Consider the following 20,750-nt stretch of genomic DNA (forward strand, 5'->3'; position numbering starts at 1 on the left):
GTCTCACATATTAAGTACTTAATAAATTACTGTTATTATTAATAACTCACCATTATTAGTTCAAATGAATGAACTTATCCAAAGTTTCAAAGAGTCTACACAAAAATATTTGCTTTCATGTGCTTGAGTAAAAAATTTAGTATCTAAGAAGAAGCATAACACCTTTCACGTTTAAAACAGTGGTTGATATAATTTATAGGAAAAATTTTTTAATATTCTGTTAAAAACAGCAATAAAAGAAAGAAGATGCCGGGTGCAGTGGCTCACGCCTGTAATCCCAGCACTTTGGGAGGCTGAGGGGGGCGGATCACAAGGTCAGGAGATCGAGACCTTCCTGGCTAACAGGGTGAAACCCTGTCTCTACTAAAAATACAAAAAAATTAGCCTGGCATGGTGGCGGGTGCCTGTAGTCCCAGCTACTTGGGAGGCTGAGGCAGGAGAATGGCGTGAACCGGTGAACTCGGGAGGTGGAGCTTGCAGTGAGCCGAGATGACGCCACTGCACACCAGCCTGGGCGACAGAGTAAGACTCTGTCTCAAAAAAAAAAAAAAAAAAAAGAAGATATGCAAGAAAGATAATCATACAAGAAGGTAATTATTATTCTTTAATAATTACTGGAGATGCAAATATATTCTACACAGATACTAGGAATAACAAGGAATAACAGGAGAAGAGCCAGTCCATCTATCTATATGGTGGAATATTTAAAGCACTCTGTCCTTGTATATTTTAATTTCATAACGAAAACATGGCTAAAACTATGTCTATTGTTACCCATGTGTAAATTAGAGGAAAGATCATGGAAATAAATATATTTATAAACTGAAGATTATTGAATTCTCCAAAAATACAAATAAAGTACAGTCCCTGTCTCGAAAAGGAATTTCATCTAAGATTTAATTACAACTATGAAAATACCCTAAATTTATGATCTTAGGAAAAAGTGAGTCCCATACCTTAAAGGTAATGTTAGATTCTAAGGCACTTTGACAATTGTTACAATATAGCACAAAAACGACTAGAATGTTGTAGATGATGTGTTTAAAACCAGCATGCAAGCTCAAGCCTAAACTCCTTATCACGTAGACATTGCAATGTCTCTGGCAATGGGAGCTAATAAAAAACAATCAATGTAAAATGGCACATCTAATTCAACAGACTGGAAAATCTGTCCTCTTCTCTTCTTGTATTTAGGTATTAGATTTATGGCATTCCTTACAGATAATATTTTTCTTCTTATTTTGTATGTCCTTGAGAGAAATATACTAAGAGTGCTCATTTTGCATCTCTCAAAGTGCCCAGCAAAGTAACAACTGAAAAACATGCGTTGATTAATTAATCATGTATCTAAGGATTGACAGACACAATCCCTCTCCAGCTCTAAGTAGCCTGTGAAAAGGGAAAAGAAGACGCCTCTTCCAGATGTGGAGGAGGCAGAGGCACAAGTCGATGATCCTGAGTCAAAGAGAGGACGTGAGAGAAGCATGGCCATGCCCACGTCCTGGGTAATCGCGGAGACACAGTGAAGATGACCAGCCTTCAAACAGAGGAAGGAGCTCCTTGTGGAGCGGAGTCTACACCAGGATTTCCGAAAGGCAGGGGCTGTGGGGTGACCCAGTGCTCACGCTGGGGGTGTTTCTGCAGCCCTCTCACAGGCCTGAAACAGGCTTACTTCAAAATGCCTTCCCCTTAGAGAGGTTTTATTCCTAATGCACAGGGAAAAGCAATCCCGAATGGGGTGGGATGCATGTTTTGATGGGCTGGGCACCCCTAACCTGTCTCAGGAGGGGACAGTGGGGCAGGAGTGGCTGCTCACTGGCTGACCTGCCCCTTGTCACACACAGGGGCTCGCTGTGGGTTAGTTGTTGAACCAGGCTGGAGGCCCACGTTGACTCCTTTAGAACAGGAACTGGGAGGTCTGCCCAGGGCCCCAGAGGAGTAGGCTCATTTCTTTGTGGTCCTCCAGCAGTCCTCCCCGTCCCGACCCGTTAGAGAAAGGCTTCAGAAGGCTTGCTGTCCTTGGCAGGTGGCCAGGGGCGCGGTGGGCCCACCACAGAGTCAGTAAGAGGAAAGGAACTTGCTCAAGACTTCGGGATATTCTGAGCCGTGTCTTCAGCTGGCCCGACTCCCTCAGATTAGGGTCTGCTTATCTGAAGGAGTAGAAACTAAGTCGTACTCTGGTTAGTGCCTGAATCCTGTTATTTGTCTTTTATTAGCTATAGAAGATGGGGTTAGTTCAGCGGTATTCCATCCAGGGTGAGTCTGCACCCCCCACCCCCCGCCAGGAGACATTTAGCAACAGCTGGAGATATATTTATGTCACGACTGCTGGGGTGGGGGTGCTCCTGGCATCCGATGTGTAAAGGCTGGGATGCTGCTCAACGTCCTGCAATGGACAGGACAGAACCACAATCAAAAATTATCCCACTCAAACTGTCAATACCACCAAGTGGAAAAAGCCCGGGCTGGTTGGTTTCTTCCACTGTATAATAGATATTACAATAATGTGCATAAAACATACTCGGCCCCAGGCCTGGCCCAAGATACAGTCTCTTTCTCTTTCTTGCTCTGACACTCACAAGCCAGGATTTTTCTATCCTAGCCTAGATCCGTTGTGTAAAAGCAGCAGCTATAGCCAAATGTTGAGATGCAGAGAGACAGGTTTATACAAAGGTGTGACATGGACATACACCGATTGTGTCAAATATCTAGGCGCTAAATGGCTGGTAAAGCTACAAACTGTTTGCCATAACAAAAGAAAGGGTATCCTGTACAAGCTCAGCCATACACGACATTAAACTCTTCCCAAATTTCCTGGGCCAGCAATGAAATCACTTCCAGATTGGCCACAGACTTCTCCAGCCTTTTCAAATCAGATAAGATACACATTTTAGACAGACAGATAGCAATGCCATTTTCAAAGTTCTCTGCTTGGAAAGCAGTCTTGGTTGTTCTATCTGATGACAATATTATTGCAATGCAGAGCCAATGTGGACAGGAGCTGTGATTTATAGACAATCTAATTAGTAATAACAGGATAATGTGCTGCTTCTCTATATCCTTGCTGAGGATCTGGGTATCAGCAGGGTTAAAGTATTACAAGAAGGTATGAGATATCCACACAGTTGTCACTACTCACTAGAAATGCTACAATTCTACTTAATTGAGACTCTGCTCACAAGACTGTGGCTTGGGAATGTCCCTTTTTAGAGTCACTATAGTAGAAACCGTCAAATCTTTGCTATGACAGCATTTATCAACTGGCCCCAAGAGCTGTTTTCTCTGATTAATGCAGTTCAATTAACATGTGTCTTCACATGTACGTGTGACAGAAGAACCTAGTCATGACAGCATTTATCAACTGGTCCCAAGAGCTGTTTTCTCTGATTAATGCAGTTCAATTAACATGTGTCTTCACACGTACGTGTGACAGAAGAACCTAGTCTATATCCAAGCAAGCCTGGTAAATTAGTGAGGACATGAGAGGCTGGGGTCCTGCTGAATTGGGGAAGCTGTCCCTTGATTTTATGCTCCAGGTCCCAGGGATCACTTCCTTCTCAGAAAGACTTTTGTATTTGTTTTCTCAACAGCTTCTCCTGGAATTTGATGGTTTACTCTCGCCTTGTTATTTACGTACACCAGTCTTCCATCTCTAGTTTAACTTTAAATTCCCTTTTTTGGACACTGCAGGGTCACAGACTATGGTGATAGTGTTATGGAAACGTGGGCTCCCAGGTTAGATTATTTGAAAGACGTCTTGTGCAAACTCTATTTTAGCAAAATATAAACGGTTAATTTCCTTAGCATATAGCAGTAACTTCTGGGAATGTGTTGCCTTTCCTACTATCTTAAATACTTGAGAAAATCAAATTATCACTCAAAAGAAGAGCTTAACTTTTGGCTATTTCTGTGAAGGCAAGCATTCAAAACCCTAATCAGTACAAGCAGACAGCATTCCCACACTGCCGCAGTCTCTGGAGGAGCACAGAGCCACTGTGTGCAAGGCCAAATTAATTACCTAACAGAAAACATCTGAAGATATGAGTGGCCTTCCAAGCAAGTGGGAAAATAAACAACTCAGCAAAGACTCTCTGAAATCCAGTAGAAACCTGCTGAATTTAACTGTTGAACTCAGATCAAGCTATCTAGTATTTATTGATTACTTGAAAACTATGAGATTATAACACCAGCAATGATCTGTTGCACTAAAATGTATTTATAGTATCTATAGAATATAAGACATTTTGTCCATTCTGTCATATCGCCATAGAAAGCAGAACTTAGTCAAAAGAGATTTGTACTGGAGATATTCCAGTTTCTGTTGAGGATACTGATGGTTTGCAAATAATAGTGTCAAAGTGCTCCTCAAAGAGACGTGGGAAAATATGTCTTAGAAGTAATAATTTCCAAATTTCTAAGGCTGTGACATTCTGACCCAGCTTGGTAACTTTAACTGCATCTGAGCTGTGCCTCCTACTGTCCTGTTTAAAGAACAACCAATCAAAATCAATTTAATGTGTAGACATTTGAGAATATCAAAATAATTTCTATGAGGATAGAAGGCGTTCAGTTGCAGCTCATAAGCAGACTAGTGATCTAAACCAGTAGATTTGTATTCCATTATTCCAACCCCTTTAGTCATTTTGTTTTTACACTAGGTCGGCATTTCTAGGGCTGGGACGCTCTGAAAATGCAGAAGGTGGCAGGAAGTGCAGAAGGTAGAAGGTGGCAGCCACTGAGGAGGATCCACTTCTTCTCTTGACCTGCCAGCCTAGAGTACATTTCTTTCTTAGCTGACTTTGGGATGAGAGAAAGGGAACCAGATCGGAAACCCTAGCTCAGTGAAGCTGAGGCATTTTACATCATTAAATTGATTATTTTAACAGGATTTCCAAGACAATAAGGGGAAGTTTGTTTAAAATTTCCTCTGTCAGTGGGAGGAAGGGCTCTTTCCCCTTCTCAATGCTGTGTGAACCATAGGACCTGAAATGTTTATGCTCAAGATGAGAAAAAAATAGACCTTCTCTATTTTTGTTAAAATGATATAATACTAAACCATTTAGCTATTGTCCTAGGCCTAGACTTCAAGAGGCCTTCTGAATCCATTCAATCATCATTGCCTTTTAAATCACAAATTCAGAATGGTCTAAGGTAGAGCTTGCTAGCATTTTATTTTAAATGTTCTTTATGGAATTAAAAAAAAATTTTTAAAAAACAGTAAGAACCCCAAAGTTGGCAATGGAGAAACAGGAGTGTAGAGGAGCAGGTCAGGCCAAAAAAAGTCCTGGAGGTGCTGGGCTCCCTGGCCTGGGTCCCTTGGTGGGAAACCTGGCTAAGGCCACACAAGGAGGGGAGCAGGATCCTGCTCCTTCCATCCCAGTCCTGGCCCGGGCTCTGCTGACTCCCAGTGTCAAGGCTAAAGCTGGCCCTTATAGGAAGCTGGCATGGAGCCTCCCTCGGGACACAACTTCCACGTGGCCCCACACTTCTCCGCCTTCCTGTCCTAAGCAGGGCGCAGGCCCCACGCAGGCTCCAAGCCAGGACAGGCACAGACCTCGCCTGGCCAGAGGGGGCCACCCCCAGCAAGGGCTCCTCCTTGGGCAACGTTGAGACGAAATGTTGGCGGCCCCTTTCCTTCAGGCCAGGTGCTGGACACCGCCTTCCCTGCCTTCCCCACACATGTGTAGTCCACTCGGAGTGGAAGCGGCTTGGCTCTGAGGGGTGTTATCAGGTTGTGGAGATGTCAGTTCACAGGTAGGGAAGGCTACACCCTATCATTCTCCCTTGTCATGTTTTGACGAGTGGATTTTTGGGAAAAACTGAAATAAATTACGTTTAAAAAGTTACAAGTTTTTTGGTTTTTGGTTTTTGGTTTTGAGTTAGAGCCTTGCTCTGTCGCCTAGGCTAGAGTGCAATGGTGTGTTCTTGGCTCACTGCAACCTCCGCCTCCTGGGTTCAAGCAATTCTCCTGTCTCAACCTCCTGAGCAGCTGGGACTAGAGGTGTGTGCCACCACGCTGGGCTAATTTTTGTACTTTTAGTAGAGACTGAGTTTCGCCGTGTTGGCCAGGATGGTCTCAAACTCCTGACTTCCAGTGATCCTCCTGCCTCAGCCTCCCAAACTGCTAGGATTACAGGCGTGACCCACCATGCTTGGCCTAAAAAATATATATAAGTTTATAGATGCGGATAGAATAAGAAAGTATGTAAAGCTCCAGAGCCAGGAGGGGCCGCCAAGGCCTGCCGGCTGGACAGAAGCAAATGGAAATGGAGGTGGACATCAACCCTGCTGTCCCTAGGAGGGAGCAGGGCCAACTTGGCTCCAGCCCTGCTGCTTTCAAAGTCACATGGAAAACAGAGGTAATCATGATCCAGGCCTTAATTCCTCTTTGTCGGGACCCCAAAGTTCTCCATTTTATCATTTTAAGGACATTTTTATGAGTTTGGTGAACTCACTTGTATATTTCAAGTTAGGTTTTTAACAAAATGTCTGTGGCATGAGAAACACTTGCGTCTACTTTAAAATAACTCTTGAACATGCACACTGGAAATCGCTAGAAAAATTCCAAAGTAAGAGAACAGAGCATGAAGATAAACTAGAGTTGATATGAAAAGATGTGAAACTCTCCTTACATACTCCATTCATTCAAAAACTATCCAGGTAACACTAGTGCCACCACCTATCAGGCATATTTTTTAAAATAATAATGTTGGCATTTCAGCAAATAGCCAAAAAGAAACCACAGAATTTTCTGTAAACTAGAATTTGCTGAATTTTGAAAGCATCAGTCTGTGGCCCCATAAAACCTCTGGCATGCCAGGGAGGGAAGTAAGAATTCACACGCTGGCCAGAATGACACCTTCAGCTTTCTGGAAACAGTATCCTACAGAGCATCCACTCCATTCTACAGGGTCCCAACCTGCTGTGCGCACCTGCACCAAAGGCCGAGTGGCTTAAGGTGGTGGCGTTTCCTCACAGCCACACCTGGTTTCCACGGTGACCCACAGACAGTACCAGGATGCTGCACTGTTTTCTGGATAAAAAAACAGCCAGGCACCGTCTTTCCAACCAACTGAAATGCACAGATTCAACTTGCCTTCCAGAGAAACTTATCTTTATCTGGAGCCCTGGTTCTTAAATGAAAGGGAGGGGAACAGTTTGCTTGCAAAGAAATACATTTTAATTTTACATTTGGGAAACACTAAGTTTCCCAAGCAATATTTTTATAAATAAATCTAGACAAGCATGTGATGGATTAAAAGATGGTTTAAAAATACTAATTTGAAGAGAAGGTCCTCAAGTAGAATAGGAACTAGTTTCTTTTTCCGGAAAAATGCTAAAATTAGTTCTTATACATCAATTCGAAAAAGTACGATAGATTCAACAGATTTTCTACCAAGAGTCAAAAAGGAAAATAAACCAAATATCTTTTTCTACATTAATTGCCACATACTATTACATTCTTTGGAGAAGAGCTATTATAATAATATTACTACTCAGAAGTAATGTCAAGCCTGGTTTGGCTTCATTTGTATTGCTCTGGGGAAATTATCAAAACAGTAATAAGGCTTTCACCTGAATTGCTGATTATTCGGTTACTGTTAATGTAGTACTTACTGTCCAATTCACAAAGAAATGTTGTGATTTAAATTTCGGCAACTCACCTTTTGTCCCTTCACTCCATGGCAGTCACATTTGCCACAGCCAGAGCCAGCACAGCCACCCTGGAAGGAAAAGAAAACATCTTTAAATAGAAGAACACTTTCAAAGCGAGGGCACTATGCAAATGGAGATGGTTCTGGCATCTTGACTTGTTTATGAGCGAAGCCTGCCCTGTCCTTCGGACACAATCTTATCTGCACTGGTTTTCACGGGGCTGTCATGCAGTTCCACTTAGGGTGCAGATCCCCTGCCCAAATAGATAAAAAAAAATCCTTGAGTAGAACAAATCCAAGTGTTACTCAGCCCAAAAAGTGAACAATGTCACCTATACTTTTTGCCCTTTGTTAATTTCTATTTGAAGTTGACTCCCTCGGGGATTAGTTTAACAGGGCAACACCCATATTTGCAAAGCTACCCAAATGTCATGCTTCTTATTTAGAGGTGTCAGACCTAAGACCGTGGAGGCTGAGAGCTCCCAATGACTTGGTCTCAAGGACACACGGCCGCGCAAAAAAAATTTGTACAGAACAGAATAAAGGAATGAGCTGATTTATAAGCCCCAATCTTAAAGAACTCCTTTTTGAATTCAATTAAAGCTTGAACGTCACATTAAAGAACAGTCAACAACAAAATATTCTTGTAGTTCACTTTTTTTTTTTAAGACAAAGTGTTGCTTTTGTTGCCCAGGCTGGAGTGCAATGGCGTGATCTTGGCACACTGCAACCTCCACCTCCCCAGTTCAAGTGATTCTCCTTCCTCAGCATCCCAAGTAGCTGGTAATACAGGCATCCGCCACCACACCCAGCTAATTTTTTGTGTTTTTAGTAGAGATGGGGTTTCGTCATGTTGACCAGGCTGGTCTCGAACTCCTGACCTCACGTGATCCACCCGCCTCAGCCTCCCAAAGTGCTGGGATTATAGGCATGAGACACTGTGCCCAGCCTGTAGTTCACTTCTAACATAAAAATTAACGTTTAAAATGGAAGGAAATGAATCCAAGCCTGTGATAAAAGCTGGAAAGGAAGCAAGCTACCACGTGTTCAAACGCTTACCAGGTGCCACGCACAGTCAGCGATCATCTTATTTAATGATCATAACAAGCATTTCAAGATAGGTAGTGCCATCCCCATTTACAGATGTGGAAACTGAATTAGAAGATTTATTATAACACGCTAGGACAAAGTTGAAATTAGAACCCAACTTCAATTTCCATTATGTAAAATTGTCATCACATGAAAAGATAGAAATACGTCGGTACATATACGCATTTGCAATTTCCTTAGAAGAATCCCAATTTTAAACCATGACAGACACAGGTATTGTGGACAGAATGTAAAGAGGTATGAGATGAATAATCGGGTTAATAAGCTTTATTAGAGGCTCTGCTTTAAGTCTGATATAAAATGTTTACTTATATTCTACTTCAGGTGATTATCATTTCCTGAAAATAAAATCATGCCACTAATAGTATTGTGATCATGCAAAGTGTATATTTTTAACAACATATTCCAGCCTCAGCTGCATTGCCATGGAGACGCCTGCATAAAACAATCACATCTGGAGATATTTATTTTGTAAAGCTAAATCTGAACAAGTGCCTCCAAGACAGTAAGCTGTTCTCAATTTTATATTTTGGAAATGGGGACTGCTGACAACAGTCCAAAAAAACTCCAGAGATGATAGGTCTGTGTTTTTCTCTGACTCACATTTTAGGCAATTTTCAGCCTACACTCTCATAACCTCCTAACATTTTAAATCAATCCATGTGCACAGATTTGCTTCATAATCTGGGTTTTGGTGACCACTCAGAGGCATCCAAAGAGATGAGGCCAAAATCTGTAACCTGTGCTCCAGGAGGTTCTTCCAAAATGGACAAATACCAGTACTGAGAGACCTCACCAGAGGTACCTAACTCAGCCAGCACTACCATGTGTCTAATCCCCAGGTGAGGGTCACCTGCTCCCTACCTGGCTCCTGCGAATTGCTGACTGCATGTCTCTATTGTCAGGCTTATCACCTTTCTCGTTGTTTACTTCTGTGTCTCCCCGGTACACCCTGAGTGCTTTGGAGGCAGCCCCACATACAGCTCACACCAGGCTCCCGTAGCATTGAGCCTGATGTGAGCTGTACTTCATCTAAGACGACACCAATTGTAAAACCCATACTAAGAAATCAAGAAGGGTACTAATTAAACAATGACACATTATCAATTGTTAGATCTATCCCAATTCCAGAGTTGTTAAAACATCAATAAATGCACATCTTAGAATTGATGAACTCAGTACCCAATTATGATTGTATTCTTGGTGCTGTTACTGGTGTTACCCACCTAAGCAACCTTAAGTAACAACTGTAGATGGAAATCCAGTGGCACCGCGCACCTCAACCACAGTGCATTCGTGCACAACAGCGCTGTGGGACAAAGCTCCAAACAGGGAACTCGGCAATGATTACCTGACTGCTCCAGATCACAGAGTAGCCAGGGAAGAGCTGGGGACTCTGGGGAATGCGCTGGCATCTGGCACCTGACACCTGGAGCCGTCCAGACCAGCTATTCCATCACCAGGTCATCTCCAAGTCCCTGGAGTTTCGGGGCAGCCTCTTTGCTGGGATTATGCCACTGCCCACAACCTGTTTGCGTTTGAGCCAAGTTTGGAAACACATCTCTGTTCTTTAAACTCTGCTGTGTTTCATCCCCCTCCTACAGATATCAAAAGGAAAACCCACCAGGCTAAGTCTCATATATCTGCAGAGTCCATTTAGGAAATGTCCAGCAGTCATCTGGGCTTAGCTGGCAGAAACTCAACACCAGCCTGAAGTAGTGTGAATTTTCGACTTGTGAGTCAATTGCTGCTTTCTGGGAAAGAGCAGATTAAGCAGGGATTTAAGGGATTGAAGCTGAAAATGGCTATTTGGTGATCTGGAGTTTTCTGAAAGGTTGATAAAATCTCAGAAGCTTATCTTTCTGCAATTTGAGGGAGGTTATAAAAATGAATTTCCTGGAACTGGGCCCTTAAGCCATCCGTGAATGCTTCCATTGCCTGGGACTGCAGATAAGAGGCTGCAAGGCTGTGACTGTGGACCCGGGTCAAGACGCTTCTTGTGCTTTTGGTACAGAAACACCCCCAGCCGGTGCCGGTGACAGGCGGGTGGGTAGTTTTACCCTGGGGACCACTTCAGGTACTAAGGAACACTGGGGAAAATCAGAGATGAGACAGGACTGACCCCCGACCCCGGCCTTCCCCCACCACCTTACGCTTTTTCATAAGCATGTAATTTTTTTTAATCCTGGACCAAAAACATGTATGGCTTTATGTGTGTAGGGAATTTGATTATCAATTCTCACCCCAGAAGGCAATTCTAAAAAATTGATCATTCCAAAAATATCTAAATTAGGGTTAGCTTTTCAGAACAAAAGATGTCTAAGATCATGATTTTTGTGTCACATTCTGGGTGGCCTAGCATTTTATGTAAATGGTTTTGTTAAAAAAAAAAACAAAAAAACCAGCCTTTAGAATGACAAGAATGACAAACAAATATCCTAAGATGTATGTTTACTTTGTTAAATAAAATCTATTTTAAAATATCACTATTCTGGTCCTTTCTGTCATATAAGGGCCCGTGCTAGGTTTCACCCTGGCATATGAAGGTATTTTAGCTGCAGTTCAATGGTTCACTGCTAAAAAGAAAAAAAAAATACAAAAGATGACCTGAGTACCCCCTTCACTCAGGTGTAATGTATAAGCTTCAAATGATGAATTAAAATAAAAGTCAGGTAATGCAAGTCTTAATTCACTGTTGTAAATTACTGTGTTTAAAAGGGGTACATAAATAATGCAGGTTACCCAGGTTCACAATTTCATTGGTGACCTGACACGTGAAAAGCTATGTCACCATTTCATCATTTCCTGAGGAAATACACCTTGCATCTGGACTCCCAGAAAAATCTAAAGCTATATGCAGACTGGTGGACTCCACCGGCTCCCTGCTGGCTGCATATCTGAGGGCTTTTATGAGGGCTCTGCATTCTCCCCGTGTCTGGATGACCCCACAGATAAGCTCCCATACCATCTGTTTCAGATTCTAGAATGGGAAGAACTGGTACATTCTGTGCGGTACTCATCCTCTTCCTGGTTTTCCCCTCATTGGTGTTCTAGGGTCAATGAGTTCCAAGTTCCTGGAGCAATGCCTGTGTTGTGCTCCTGTGAGGCACACACTTAACCCGAGTGGTCATGAGGATGAAAGTGGGTCACGAAGGCAGTCTCCACTTGGAAGACGGGGAATATGGCTGGGAGTTCTCAAAGGAAAGAAAGGCGGGGGTCTCGGTCTCTCCTATAAAAGTAGACCAGCCATGGACAACAGCAACACAGGTACCCCAGACCAATGTGGAAAAAGAGGACCCTAGAAAGCTCTTGGTGTTGGGGGTGAATTTATTATTTATGCTCCTAAAACTGTAGACAAACTTAATGAAAACCAAGTCAGTTTTGAAAGTCCTTTTAGCCTCTTCCCCATAGACCATGTGGCCTACAGAGTATAATAAGTTGTCTCCAAATGGAAGCTGAACTGAATTAACTGTGTTTGAAACAGAAAAGAAAATAATAATAATAATAGTCCCCAGTGGACTCTGTCAGACACACACACGCACACATAACTTCAATAGCAGAGATCAGCTTTAAACAAAAACAAAAAATACAATATGAAAGGAATGCAAAAGGTATACAAAGTAATCCCTAAACCAAATATCTTTTATATTCTCTAAAAGTCTCTTAAACTTTTCAGGATATGTTAAAATAATTAATACTGTGAAACTTTTCTTTCATGCTCCAATTAAGATATTCAGAGATCCACCATCAGTATTCACGTTATAAAGTATATTAAGTTCTTAAAATACACAAAGATTTTACAATACACAGTACGAGTGCCAAAGAAGAAAGGGGAGGAAGAGAAGTCAATGGTTTTAATAAGAAATAAAGCCTATTTCTGGTTTTCTCGCATCTACAGGCCAAGAGGGCGCTCTTCTCAAGATTACAGTGAATTCCATTCGAGAGGATGCAAAAAGAGGAAAGCTCACTCATTCTGTTTAGAGAATGCCTTTTTAACTGAACCGAAGAATACCAGCTGCTATGCTACTCGTGTGTGTGTGTGTGTGTGTGTGTGTGTGTGTGTGGCAGAGAGAGAGGGAGGGAGGGAGGGAGGGGAGAAGGGTGCAGTGTTATACAGTTTAACTGGGACATGTCTTCTGATGAAGGCATATTTGGAATGAGTTAAACAGGATGAAGTCCTCAATTTTCTGATTTTTTTCCTGCTTTTGATGGAAAATAGACCTTTAACATTGCGGCTTTAACAATTTTTATGTGTTTCACATCCCACCAAATAGGGACATGTGGAGATCTGCCAAGTCTAAACAGCTTATCTTTCAAATTCTTTCTCGCATTCCCTATGCTGTGCAAAATGTCAAAATACTTTCCTGGTGATACTGCCGTCGAGGGCTCTTCCTGGTTGCAGCACTTCCTCGGGGAGTCTTTTAAATAATTCCCTACCCAACTAAATAAGTGTATGGAGGCAAGAGACTGTATTTTAGGGCTACTTGGGCAGAATTAAGAGTGCGCAGCAAGCGCGGGCCCCACACGCTCCCGGTGGGATTGCGAGCGGAACATTCCCAACCCCTCTGGAAGCCGCTCAGCCGCCTCCGCGGTAGCTGGGCCCTGGCCCCGGCTCCTTCCCCCAAATTCCACTCCCAGGGATAAGCCCCACGGCCACACAGCAGGGACGCACTGGTACGTTGCTCCAACTGAGGCAAGTTGGACAAAACCGCATTGACCTTCATCACGTCATTGACCTTCATCACGTCCTGCTGGGGTCTCATCTTTTCAATTCTAAAACGGGGTCTCGCTCTGTCGCGCAGGCTGGAGTGCACTGGCGCGATCTCGGCTCACTGCAACCTCTGCCATCTGATTCAAGCGATTCTCCTGCCTCAGCCTCCCGAGTAGCTGGGACTACAGGCCCGGGCCACCATGCCAGGATAATTTTTTGTATTTTTAGTAGAGATGGGATTTCGCCATGTTGGCCAGGCTGGTTCGAACTCCTAGCCTCAAGTGATCCACACGCCTCAGCCTCCCAAAATGCTGGGATTACAGGTGTGAGCCACCGCACCCAGCCTCAATTCTATTATTTTAAATTCCACTTCATTCACACACACAAAATGCTGGTGTGGTGAATAAAAGATAACTACACACAGATGCAGCAGGCACTCACACTTTTTTCGGATAGCGAAACCTCAAAGACTGTACATGGAGAATGGACTTCCTAGCTTCTGTCCTGTTTGCCGCTGTGCTGCTTGTGTCATGCTTGTTTTAACCGCTGTGGCTGTGAGGTTCTGTGAAATGGCTCTCCTCATCTCCATGGACCCCCAGGGCCCAAGAATGCCCTAAAAAAGAATCTTAAAACTTATCCAGAGAGAGCACACACTGTATGATCCCATCATATTAAATTCAAGAACGGAGGCATCTGTCTATGGGGGAAAGAAGTCAGAATTGTGATGACCTTCTGCGGGGGGGTGGCAAAGGTAGGGACGAGGGAGGTTTCTGGGGTGCAGGAAACATTCTTTGCTTGTTGCGGGCGGTGACTACACGGGTGTATACGTCGGTAAAAACTCATCGAGCTGTGCACTTGTGATTTTTGCACTTTGTTGTATTTCAATAAAATTAGAGAAAAAGGGACGTGCTTAAGCCTGTTCACAGCAGCACTATCCACAATCGCCCCAGCTGGAAACAGTTCAAGGGACTGAGAAACGATGGGGTATATTCACGGAAGGGAGTCCCCGGCCACACCAGGGCAGGCCAGCTACAGCACCCGCAGCAAGCTGAAGCAGGCACAAAAGAAGACAAACTGGGTGACTCCATTCCTGTAAAAGTCAAAGCCAAACAAGATGACGTTGGATCCTGGTTACTCATGAGGGCTACTGACTAGAAGAGGGCCCCAGGGACGTCGTGCCTTCTGGTAATGTTCTGGTCCGTAGTCTGGGTTCACTGCTATGTTCACTTTGGGGAAAATGCACTGAGCTGTACCCTTCGCCTTTGATATGTTTCTGTAAGTTGCTAAACTTCAATAAAATTAGCTCCCCAAAAAAGTGTCCATGGCATTTAAAAATTACTTAAAAAATAGTAAAATATAGGCCAAATGTTGTAGTACAAATAATGATTTCTTAAAAGCTTACATTTGCATAACATTTTTCAACTTCCAAAAATATACTTAGTATTGTGGTTTTAAAGGTAAAATTAACTTCTCTCCCTTATTCTCACAGAACTCAAAGTCATTGTGCTTTCATCTGCATTTGTTTTATTATCATCATCATTTGTTTTGACTAATGTAAGATAGATGTGATCCCAAAGATGTGAAAATAATTATTCATCATTAACTCCCCTGAAAGGACAATTTAGGTAAATAAAATAATATTTCTGTTCCATTTAATAATGGAAGACATAGAAACAAAACAGTCCCTACTACTGTTTAGAGTTACACAATATTTCTGCCCTAATTTGAAAACAACAAGAGTTGATACATTCTTGGCAAAAAAAAAAAAAAAAAAAAAAAAAAAAGCACAAAAAATGTGAGAAACAGTGAATTTCTAATATGTAACATGTCTCTCTCTGTGCTGTAGTATGACTAAGATTTGTACATGTGAGGTACATGCTCTATTCTGCTTCTCAATTAGAGACTGAGTTTGCAGGGCAGAAAGGCTCCCAAGAAACCACACGCCTTGAGGAAATGAGGGTGTTTTCTTGGCTTCTCTTAGGAACAACATGTGACTGCAGTTCTGGTCTCATTTTCCCTGTCATACAATTTTGTTGACTCATGTTTCACTTCTTTTCTTCCCTTTCTCCCACTAAACGGGGGTGGACATTAAATGTTCCTGCTTGGGGAATAGGATGGCCTGGAGGGAATGACCATGAAGACCGGCACTTCACCTCCAGGTCATTGGTCTTTGTCCAGCTGCAAGCAGATGTGAGTATGATTAGTTGCCATGGGTCAGTGGTTCCTTGGATGGCTGTGTGTGAAATGAGTTGGTGGGCTTCGTGTGTGTCCGCTGGGACCCATGGGTGGAAACACTGTTGGGAGGCATGACCTGGGGCGAGCCTTCCCGTGCTTGTGAGTCACTGGCCTGACGCACTAGCACAGTGGGGCAAGGCCAGCGTGTCCCCAGCATCCGGGTCCCACGGAGCCCCTCCCAAACCAAGTGTCAGCTCCAGGCAAATATGTAGACTTGAGAGACATTTCGTTCTCTCAATGAAACTCAAACTCCCTAATTCCAGAGAAGGAATCTCCCACCCATAGAGTTGTCACTCTTAGCTACTCTTCCCGGTTCCCCGGATTCTTTTCCCACCAGCCCTGCTCCCATCCTTTGTAACTTTCATCTTTAACCCCTTCATTCCACCAGTGCCTATTTTACAGGCACCCTTTGAAGAACAGCAAATTTTACCCAGACAGGCACGAAAAAAGACGTTGGACTATTTCTTCCAGCTTTGGAGAACTGTGAGGCTCCCGGCTGTGCTGAAGGGCAGGGAGTTCTCCCAGCTATTGCCGGTTTTCATCTTCCATGGCCTACTCCTTCCACACCCTGGTGCCACCCTGGCCTGCACCGGCCATGTGGGCTTCTGCCTTCACTTTCAACATCTGACTCCCAAGCCCAGCCCACGCAAGACAGCCCCAAGGCCCCATGCCCAAGACTAGGGTGAGTGGGTGGGGCAGGGGAAGCACCAGCAGGCCTGTGCCAGGCACTCCTTCACAGCTCCTGGCAGTGCCCAGTCGTACTTATCTTTTTCTTAACAGGTGGTGAGATTCACTTCCCATCTACTGCACACCTGCATGGGCCAGGCACCCCCCAATGCTAAAAATACAGAGCTGAGTGTGTGAGCAAGCTGGATAAGGAAAGGTGAAATTACAATAAAACGTGGGCTGCAAGGGAGGTGAGCAGAGACTCACGGGCATGCCAGAGGGGGACTCGGGGACCCCCAAGGTAGGGCACACTTCAGCTGAGTTGCGAAAAGTCAGGGCTGTTCACCTAGGAAGAACCCAGGATGAGGGAAAGACGGCAAGAACAGGCTGCCAGACAGGCACAGGTGCAAGCCGGTACAGAATTAAGACAGCACATTCCTGAGGCAGACAGGAGTTTAACTTTTCAGATCTTGGCCGCACAGCCTGAGAGCATAAAGACCTTGAACCCACACCTGACTTACAGCAGAGGCACAGTCTTCTCCGCCTTAATTCTCCTTAGTCCCAGTAACACTGACTCTAATAAAGGAGTCTATAATTGCTGTCTGAAAAGTGATAGCACATTTACGGGAAGACTTACAGAAATTCCAACAACTGGGCATAAGTGTCTTCTTTATTAATTCCTAATCATAAATAAATTACTTTTTTTTTGAGGTAGAGTCTCGCTCTGTTGCCCAGGCTGGAGTGCTGTGGCGCGATCTCAGCTCACTGCAACCTCCCCCTCCCGGGTTCACGCAATTCTCCTGTCTCAGCCTCCCAAGTAGCTGGGATTACAGGTGCCTGCCACCATGCCTGGCTGATTTTTCTATTTTTAGTAGAGATGTGGTTTCGCCATGTTGGCAAGGCTGGTCTCGAACTCCTGACCTCAGGTGAACCACCCACCTCGGCCTCCCAAAGCACTGGGATTACAGGTGTGAGCCACCACTCCTAGCCAAATAAATTACATTTTAATCTATTCCATCTACAATCTCCAAATTTATAATAACATTTAATTTTAAAGCATGTTTCTACACATAGTTATATGTATATATGTATTATATATACATATAATTATACGTATATGTATTATATACGTATAATTATACGTATATGTATTATATATACGTATAACTATACGTATATGTATTATATATACGTATAATTATACGTATATATGTATTATATATACGTACAATTATACGTATATATGTATTATATACGTATAATTATACGTATATATGTATTATATACGTATAATTGTATATATTATATATACAATTATATATACAAAATGTATATATGTATATATACATATAATATGTATATATACATATAATTATGTATATATACATATAATTATATGTATTATATATACATATAATTATAAGTATATATGTATTATATATATACTTATAATTATGTATATATACATATAATTACGTATATAAATATAAATATAAATATAAATATAAATATAAGTCAGAGGATGACTTAGCCAACAGCTGCTGTCTATCCCTCTGTGGTCCAGGAAGTGCACTGCATATTGTCACATTAAGCGAGAAATTCCAAACAAGTGGTCTAGCTTAATACCATGATCCATAGGTTTACTGGACGGCTAGCAAGAGGGAGTATGCAGATAGTTTTCCCATCAACAGAACTCTCTTTGAAGCATATCATGAAGGCTCCGTTTGCCTCTGGGAAGTGATACACAGCACAGAAGCGGGAGGGTGGCTTTGCTCTGAGGAAGACACAGCAGCGCCCATGTTCTATTTATCCCACTGCGTTCCACCAGCTGACCCTTTAAGGAGCCCTACAGTTGGTAACATACTTTAAAAGGAAACATGAAAAGCCTAAGTGACTAGTGAAATATTTCAAGCATGACGGACATGCAACTCAAAAACAGAGTTTAGTAAAACCAGTGGTGGCAGTATGACCACTTTTTTTCCTTAAACAATTAAATATTTTAAATCATTGCTGATTTTGTGCTCATCTTCTCCCCCAGAATAGCGACATCACTAATCTCTTCCAGTGGAGATTTGGAATGTAACCCAAATTATATGACCTCCTGCCATTCTCTGTGTGTCCCCATCCTAAAAAGATAAATTCCTCTTCTAAAAAGCAGACTTAGGTAAGCCCTCCTTTTCCACAGAACTGGGGAATATGCAACTGAACAGGCCTGCTACTCTTACTCACTTGGTAGCAATTTAATGAGCACTTACTATGTGCTTGCCACTGTACTTGCAATCTGGAGGGTGAAGGATGACTTAGACATGAGCTGTGTTCTCAAGGAGCTTGCTGGTTAAGAGGAGAGAAGCTGTGGCCCCTACCACGCTAAGCCCATTACAAGGAAGGTGGCTGGACAAGCCAGCAGGAGCACACTTCCCTCGGAGGAGGTCTGTGTGCCAGCAGAACAGCCCAGGTGTCGGCTTCAGCCCTGCACAGGGCTGCCTGAAGGCCAGAGTGCTGCAAGGACACTGGTGGGGCAGCTGCCTGTGACCACAAAAGGCCAAGTGTTTTCCACCTCATTCTCTAGCAGGCCTTGGGTAGGGTCTAAAGGTTTAGCGATGAGGGAGACCTATCCCATTCGCTGGATTTTGGTGGCATTCATCTATGAGACTTGTGTCAAGTGTATTAGCATGAGGAGGGAAGGGAAATGAGGAGACTTGCAAGGAAGTCCTTGCCCTTGGGGATGGGAGCTAGAGCAGGGCAGCTGAGAGAAGGTGGGAGAAGAGTGCAAGGGAGGGAGGCAGGTCATGGCTCAAGGACCAATTCAGTGTCATGGGGGGAAGACAGGAGGTTTCCCAATGAAAGGATGGTGATTCCACCAGGAACAGGGGGAAAGGAGGGAAAGGAAGGGAAGGGGGAAGGCAGGAAGGGAGGGGGAAGGCAGGAAGGGAAGGCGGAAGGCAGGAAGGGAAAGGGGAAGGCAGGAAGGGAAGGGGGAAGGCAGGAAGGGAGGGGGAAGGCAGGAAGGGAAGGGGGAAGGCAGGAAGGGAAGGGGGAAGGCAGGAAGGGAAGGGGGAAGGCAGGAAGGGAGGGGGAAGGCAGGAAGGGAAGGGGGAAGGCAGGAAGGGAAGGGGGAAGGCAGGAAGGGAGGGGGAAGGCAGGAAGGGAGGGGGAAGGCAGGAAGGGAAGGGGGAAGGCAGGAAGGGAGGGGGGAAGGCAGGAAGGGAGGGGGAAGGCAGGAAGGGAAGGGGGAAGGCAGGAAGGGAGGGGGAAGGCAGGAAGGGAGGGGGAAGGCAGGAAGGGAGGGGGAAGGCAGGAAGGGAGGGGGAAGGCAGGAAGGGAGGGGGAAGGCAGGAAGGGAGGGGGAAGGAGGCAAACGAAAGAAAAGACTGTGACTGACCTTATCTTATGACAGGAGAAGGTAATAGGTCTCATTTTCTTAGCTGGTAATTCTACTGTCAATTAGACAAATTTTATGTGAAGATTTTTATTCTACAAATCAAGCTGTATATCTCATGTTCTTCTTATCTATTAAATCATACCTAACTGTTTTAAAATCTTACCTAACATTTCAGCCTCCTCCCCATGAAATCTCCGGCTAGAGACAAGACACCTATATAATGTTTAAGATGTTCAAGAGTTGTCCTGGGCCCCAAGCGACAGGGTGAATAGGGCGTGGTTTCTACCTTCGGGCATATTCTAGTCTGGGGGGAAAAACACATCAAAAAAACTAAATGACTCCACAGGATGATTGCAACAAACCTACAAGACGCTGGAGAAGGAAAAATGGTTTTGGACGAGGATGATACCCGGGAGGAAGAGGTGAAGACAGCAGAGGAGGATGGCCACTTGCTGAGTGGTGCTGCCCTGTCAGGAACCAGCAGGCACTGTGAACGTGCATCCTCGAGGGAGCAGGTGAACTGGACCTCAGAGCCCAGAACCACAGGGAGGATGTCAGTGCCCAGGAAAGCAAAGGAGGAAATTCCAGAAAGAGAAAGCAAGGGAACCAAATACGGAAATGAGAACGTGCACAGGGAGTGTGAAGAACATTGGAAGTTTAAAGAGGGTTGAAGCCCTGGTGTATTTACAGGTGCAACTGGAAATGCGGAGGTCGGCCATGGGGTGAGGGGTTTGCATCGACTCTAACCCAGCTACACTGTATTCGTGCCCCAGACCGGCGGCGGGGGGGTCTATCCGATACTTTCAGCAACAAGGATAGCAAATAGATATTCTTTCCTGTGGGATAGGATCTAACCACGCACTCACTATGCATTCAATAAATGCATTCTATTGATTAATTTAATATTACTTCCATTTCACAGAGGGACTATTAAATAGTCTCTATGATAGCAATCATAGCTGTTCATCTCTTTTGTCAGACACCAGACATG

General features: G+C 43.9%; 1 protein-coding gene across 2 annotated transcripts in view; it reads right to left on the reverse strand.

Annotated features, from left to right (window-relative positions):
- COL4A1 (collagen type IV alpha 1 chain) overlaps positions 1–20,750 on the reverse strand; it is a 158,449-nt gene that overhangs the window by 87,533 nt on the left and 50,166 nt on the right. For both annotated transcript variants that reach the window (XM_016925527.4, XM_063792319.1), the window contains exon 2: positions 7,665–7,724. In XM_016925527.4, the coding sequence (XP_016781016.3) occupies positions 7,665–7,724 (60 nt within the window). The remainder of the gene's footprint in view (positions 1–7,664; positions 7,725–20,750) is intronic.

The sequence above is a fragment of the Pan troglodytes genome, chromosome 14 (assembly GCF_028858775.2).
Source record: "Pan troglodytes isolate AG18354 chromosome 14, NHGRI_mPanTro3-v2.0_pri, whole genome shotgun sequence".
Classification (NCBI taxonomy): Eukaryota; Metazoa; Chordata; class Mammalia; order Primates; family Hominidae; genus Pan; species Pan troglodytes.